The sequence below is a fragment of the Chinchilla lanigera genome, unplaced genomic scaffold, assembly GCF_000276665.1.
Source record: "Chinchilla lanigera isolate Chin_1 unplaced genomic scaffold, ChiLan1.0 scaffold00041, whole genome shotgun sequence".
Taxonomy (NCBI): Eukaryota; Metazoa; Chordata; class Mammalia; order Rodentia; family Chinchillidae; genus Chinchilla; species Chinchilla lanigera.
Window position 1 is genome coordinate 17,154,929 of NW_004955442.1, and position 6,551 is coordinate 17,161,479.

At 46.3% G+C, this 6,551-nt stretch overlaps 1 gene segment (V, D, J or C); it reads right to left on the reverse strand.

Annotated features, from left to right (window-relative positions):
* Positions 1-755: 755 nt before the first annotated feature.
* Positions 756-6,551, reverse strand: part of LOC102010841 — a 13,340-nt gene continuing 7,544 nt past the window's right edge. Inside the window, 2 exon segments of the C gene segment in view lie at positions 756-1,199; positions 2,881-2,999. Of these exon segments, the coding sequence occupies positions 880-1,199; positions 2,881-2,999 (439 nt within the window).

Consider the following 6,551-nt stretch of genomic DNA (forward strand, 5'->3'; position numbering starts at 1 on the left):
AAAAAAAAAAAAAAAAAAAGGAATAACATCAACAAACAAATTAAAGAGCTTCTGTACCACAAAGGAAATAACCAATAGAGTGAAGAGACAAACTACAGAATGGAAAATTAGTTTGTCAACTACCCTGCAGACAGAGGACTAATATCTAGATATATAACTAACTCAAAAAAATTAGTCTTCCAAAAATAAAAGACCCAATCAAAAAATGAGCAATTGTATCAGATAGATACCTCCCAGAAGTACAAATAGCCAATAAATACATGAAACAATGTTCAACATTATTGGCCATGAGAGAAATGCAAATTAAAACAACAGAATTATGATGTGTTCATTTACCAACTTCCCACAATGAATGTAATCATTATAAACAGCAGTCATATATTAATAAACATTTTAAAGAGGCACTGAACTCAACACTTGTGTTCCAGGCCTTGGTCTGACCCAGACCTTGGGCCATTTCTTTAAGGCCTTTAATCTTGTCCTTCAGACCAGGGTCGGGAGAGAGCATGTCTCAGTGATTTCCACGGAGGAAGGAAGCAGGGAGTGGGTCCTTGTGCTGAGAGGAAGAAGAGGAAGAAGAGAGGTAGAGATTTACCGTATATCCTGTAACCAAACTCCTGCCTGGAGATACTTTTGGGAGACCAGGATCCTCTCCCCTAGGGCTACTTTGCAACTGTGCCAAAATTCTTCCACCCAGGGATGGGAGGTCGCAAATGAAATATGAGAAAAGAACAAATGAGGTGGAACATGATTTATTTATGAACTGGATATTTTATTGAGCACTTGTTGGATGCAGGGAGAATGGCTGAAGTGGGTCAGGGAATCTCCACCCCAGGTCCTCTGCTCCAGCCCCTGGAGGGTGGAGTGAGCACTGGGGACCTAAGAACATTCTGCAGCAGACACACTCTTCTCCACAATGCTCCCTTCATGTGTGACCTGGCAGCTGAATCTTTTGTGAGATCTCCACTGGCTGGGCACCAGGGTCAGGTAGCTGCTGGCCCTGTACTTGTTGTTGCTCTGTTTGGAGGGCTGGGCCGTCTCCACACCCTGAGTAATGAGGGTGTCATTTGCTTTCCAGGCCACTGTCATGGTAGCTGGGTAGAAGTCATTTATCAGACACACCAGTGTGGCCTTGTTGGCCTTGAGCTCTTCAGAGGAGGGTGGAAATAGGGTGACTGATGGGGCAGACTTGGGTTGACCTGTGTGGATGGAAGAGTGGGTATAAGTCAGCAAGGAGAGCCTGGTGTTGGGGATCCTCCACTCCAACATCTCTGACCATTCATATTATGGATGTTTTGTTACCTAGGGTCCCTCAGTCCTTTCTCATTCCCCTATTGTCTACTTGTGTCCCCTGGAGAACAGACAACCCCGCACTTTCCTAGAAGCCCTTCCATGTTGCTTCCCCCAGGTGACCTGGCCCAGCCCCTCCCCTGGCAACCTCAGCTTTCCTGTCGTTACCAAGGAAGGCTGTGTTCCTTCCTCCCTGGCCTCCGGAATCTGAGCTGGGAATCTGGCCCTGACCTCCTGAGTCCCCAGCCCAGGCCGCTAACTCGCTTCATTTTTTCCCGAGCCTAGAGCTGCCTCTGTGAACTGGGAGTCCCCATCCAGCCTTGAAGGGTGATCCCGGGGAACATGGGAAGACCTGGAGTCTGTGGCTGCCACCCTGGAAGCCTAGCACTTCCTGCCTTCTTGAGTAGCAGGCTTTGCTCCATCCTGGTCCACTCAGCTCCCCCAAGGAGTAGTAGGCTCCTCCCAGACAATCCTGGGTGCTCCTCCAAGGCTCTGCCATCTTCCCCGTCTTCGTGAGCTTGATCACAAGACCCTTTGTCTTGGCTGTGCTCTTTTTTTTGTTGTTTTTTTTTCCGGTATTGAGAATTGAACTCACAACCTTGCGCTTGCCAGGCAGGCGCTGTGCCGCTGAGCTGAATCCCCAGCCCCTGTGTTCTTGAGGCTGCTCCCTCCAGACTATGGGGTACAGCAGCCTCTGATGACTCCTGATTTTACCTGGAGCCAAGTAGCTTTTTGAACTCCCTGTTTGTTCCCGTTTCTCATTTCCTGAGTCTACTGTACACTTTGAGGAAGGTAAGAGACTGACTGTGGACAATTGGACATAAACGTGTTGTTTTTTCTCTACAGGGTTGGTATGTAGTCTACGCTGGCCTCAAACTGACAGTAATTCTCCTCTGTCAGCCTCCCTCTGGAGTGTTGGGATTTTAGGGGTGTGCCACCATGCCTAGCTGACTATGGGCAGTCCCTGGCCCCAGGCTTAAGGGCTCCATGGATAGAGTCTCTGCCCTTGGACCCCCTCCTTTCTGAATGACCATTAGTCTCTAGTTACCTTGCCCAGTCTGACCTGTCCCTCTGTGTTGCTATGTCCTCATGGACAATCAGAGGACATGAGAGCTGAAGCTTAGAGTGAACCAGACATTCTCTGACCTCTGCTGGTCTCGACTTGGGGGCAATCTCCTGAGTCCCTAGAGGTTGGTATCACAGCCCCAGCCATGTCCCTCTTGTGTAGTTCTCCCAGCCTGGATAGGCATCCAGCTTTCAGCTCAGCTCAGACTCTGGGGCCTGGAGGATTATCTCTAGTGCTACCCAGAAGTAGGTTCTTCTCCCCATTTGGGCAACTGGTCTAGAGGAGGGGAAATAGCCCCTGCCCCTGGCCAAATCCTGACTCCAGGTCTTAGCCCCTGAAGGTGGCTGCCTCTGTTTCTAGGGCCCTTCCTGCTGGTTACTTCAAGACCACCTTCCTCCTCAGGCCCTGTGGAAAAAGGTAAGGTGTTAATCTCTCAGCCTAGGGAGGGACAGAGGGAGACAATGGATTTTGCTGAGGTAGCAGGAGGGTGAGGCAGATTGAGAAAGGGCACAAGAGCCACTTACCTAGGACAGTGAGCTGGGTTCCACTGCCAAAGATGAACGATGGTGACTGAGACTCGGACCAAAAGACATGGGGCCAGCACCTGGGGCCTGCCTCCTGGGGGCGGGGCTGGAGAGGGAACCTGCTGGGTGAGACAGGCATAGGGTTGCAGAGCATAGGCTGTTTCCTTGGTGGGTGGCAGGTGGGCCGGAGGCCTTCCCCTCATGCCACGCAGGCATTGTCCATAGTCATAGTCACCCCACATGTGTCTCCCCCTTGCCCCTCTTTCTGCAGCTGTCAGTGCTGATGGGAATGTTGGGCACAATAAATCCCTGAGTGATGCATGTTCTCAGGTGACTGTGACATGGCAGGGAGTCCTGAGCTGGCTCATTTTAGGGCCTCTGAGTCCCTTTCTCATGAATCGCCCATGGTCCCGCCAGGCTGACTTCCTCCTGGAGCCACGGACACTGGCTCATTCCTGACTCCTATGGGAAGACTCTTCTGCTTTCATGTCTATCCAAAGAGATGCAGCTCTTCTGTATTCGTGAGATTTTGCTGATCTTTTAGACTACTTTTTCCATTCATCTGTCTATTCATTTATCCATCCATCTGTGCATCCATCTGTCCATATATCTGTGCATTTATTCCTCTGTCCGTCCATACATCATCTGTCCATCCATCCATCCATCCATCCATCATCCATCCACCCATCTATCCATCCATCTACCTATCCATCTAGTCATCTCTCCATCTGTGCATCCATTTGTCCACTCATTTAACTGTTTATCTGTTTATCCATCCATCTTTCCATCTATCCACCTGTCTTTGTATCCATCTGCTTATTCAGGGATCCATCCATCTGTACCTCTGTCCTGTTTGTACCAGGCCTTGTCTCATTTGCTGGGGACATGGTGAGGGCACCCTCACCTCCATCTCCCTGTGACACCTCTCAGGTGGAGACCCACAAGGCCCTCATAACATTCAAGTTTGAGGTTCCTCTCAGTTTGTGTTGTACCTGATACTTCTGTAGGGTGCAGCATGAGGTCTGTCCATCTTTCCATTGACACCCCCCCACTGTCTCAGCTTGCCCACTCTTTTCTTTCCTAGGTTTTCTTTCTCCTTGACCCATATATGGCTGCTGGGTCCTGCTTCTCTGACATCTTCCTACATTGTGCACTCCCACTACTGCCCATATGGTGAGGCTTGAGTCTGTCCCAGCTGCAAACCATCTCAGCTCCACTTGAACGACCTACTGACCATCTCCAGCTGGATAACCAACAGGAAGTTCAAACTCACCATGTCCAAATGAGATTGACCCCTAACCCAGTCATTTTCTGTCTTCATCTTGTCACAATGGCCATAAGTGCTCTTGTGCCCCACGTTGGAAACCTGGAGCTGTAGACTGAGTCACCCCGTTTCCCACTCTGGCATGACTTATGTGTCCTTAGATGCTGCATCTGAATATCCCTTTTTGAAATGAAAACAAGACTTGAAATATAGTGGTGCCTCAGTTGATGTACTTAATTCTTTCTATGATGCTGGTCTCAAACTGAATTGGATGAGAACAAAGTCAAATTTCCTCATCAGATCAACATTGAATGTAACCATTGAATTTGATTCAGGTTCTTGTCCAATTCAGTTTGTGAGCAGAATTGTGGAAAGACTTAATCGTGAACCAAGATGCCACTGTAATTAAGAAACAACAAACCACCCTCTGAGGCCCCAAATCCACAAGAACCCCCAGGTTTTGCCTATGCCAATTTTAATTATCAACTCTCTTTCCTAGAGGATTTAGCAGGGAGTCAGTGCTAACTGTTAGGGGCTGGCCCAGTGCTCGTCCACCTTAGAAGCTGGTCCAGTAAGCAAGAGTTTGTCTTGTGATGCAAATATAAGAATTTTTTTAGCTTAAACATCTTTATTGTTTTAGTATTACAAGAATATAACATGTAATAAAATTAAGCAATATAGAAATACATTTTCAAAGTGCAATCTTTATCTTTCTATCTCCTGCTATTTAGTTAATTTCCTTTCTTTTTATTTTCTTTTTTTTGTGTGTCTTTTTGAGACAGGGTCTCACTATGCAGTTCAGGCCTGGCCTTGAGCTCACTTTGTAGCCCAGGCTGGTCTTGAACTCACAGTGATCCTCCTGCCTCAGCCTCTTGAGTGCTGGGATTACAGGCATGTGCCACCATGCCCAGCCTCTAAGTATCTTATATAAGCAGAGTCATGTATAATACTTGTGCCTTTGAGTCTGGCTTATGTCACTGAGCAGAGTGTCTTCAAGTTTCATCCATGTGGTGGAAGATTTTTGAAATAAATTTTTGGTTGAGTAATAAAAAACCTACTTAAGGCTGGGGATATAGCTCAGTGGCACAAGTGCCTACCTGGCAAGTACAAGGTCCTGAGTTCTATTCCCGGTACAAAACAAAAACAAAAACAAAAACCTACTTAAGAGTAATTAAAAATTAAAACTTGGTGTTTTTTTTGTTTGTTTGTTTCTTTTTTGTGGTACCGGGGATTGAATGCAGGACCTTGCACTTACCAGGCAGGCGCTTGTGCCACTGAGCTATATCCCCAGCCCCTAAAACCTGTTAAAAGTAATAAAAATCATTTTCTAAAAAGCAGATGAAGGAAACAAGTCTTAATTCATCGACAATAGAATTCATTAACAATAACCACTCTTTTTTCCCAGTGCTGGAGATCAAACTTAGGTCTTTGCACATGCTGGGCAAGTGCTCTGCTGTGGAGCTACACCCTTCAAGCCAGCAATAACAACTCTTTATATTGAAAAGCTACGTGCATTCTCATTAAATCTGAAAGTGAGCAGGACATCCGTTGTGCCTTTTACTTTTTATTATTTTGGGTGTTGTAGTCAATGCAGAAAGAGAAGAACCTAAAGGTATAAATATTAAAGATAAAGAGAATAGGCTGAAAAGTTGCCAAATGAGATAAGAGATTAGCATGTTAAAATTGGTAACTCTGTTCTCATCATCAACAGCAAATCAACAGCAAATCATCTCCCTTATTCTGGGAGAGTAAGGCAGGAGGCTCACAAGTTTAAGCTTACCCTGGGCAACAATGACTTAGCAAGATCCTGTGTCAAAAAAACAAAAAACAAAAAACAAAAAACAAAACTAAAAAGGGGCTGGGAGTGTAGCTCAATGTGAAGGCCCTGGTTTAATCACCAGTGGCAAGGAAAAAACTTAAAAATAACTAATTAGGTTATGTAATGGGGGTTAATCACATTCTCAGAAGCAATAAAATAAAGAAGCCATATGAGCTACCTTAATAAGAAACATGCAGGGGCTGGGGATTTAGCTCAGCGGCAAAGTGCCTGCCTGGCAAGCGCAAGGTTGTGAGTTTGGTTCCCGGTACCGCAGAAAAAACAAAAAAAACAAATAAGAAACATGCAATGCCAGGTGTGGTGACACTTTTTTACTTTTTTTCTTTCTTTCTTTCTTTCTCTTGCTCTCTCTGTCTTTTTCTTTCTCTCTGTCTCTCTGTCTCTCTCTCCCTCCCTCCCTCCCCCGCCTCTTTCTTTCATACCAGGAATCGAACTCAGGACCTTGAGCTTGCCAGGCAGGTGCTGTGCTGCTGAGCTATATGCCCAGCCCAGTGACATACCTGTGATTTCAGTATTCAGGAAGCTGAGGCAAGAAGATCTCTGTGAGTTTGAGGCTAGTCTGAGCTACAT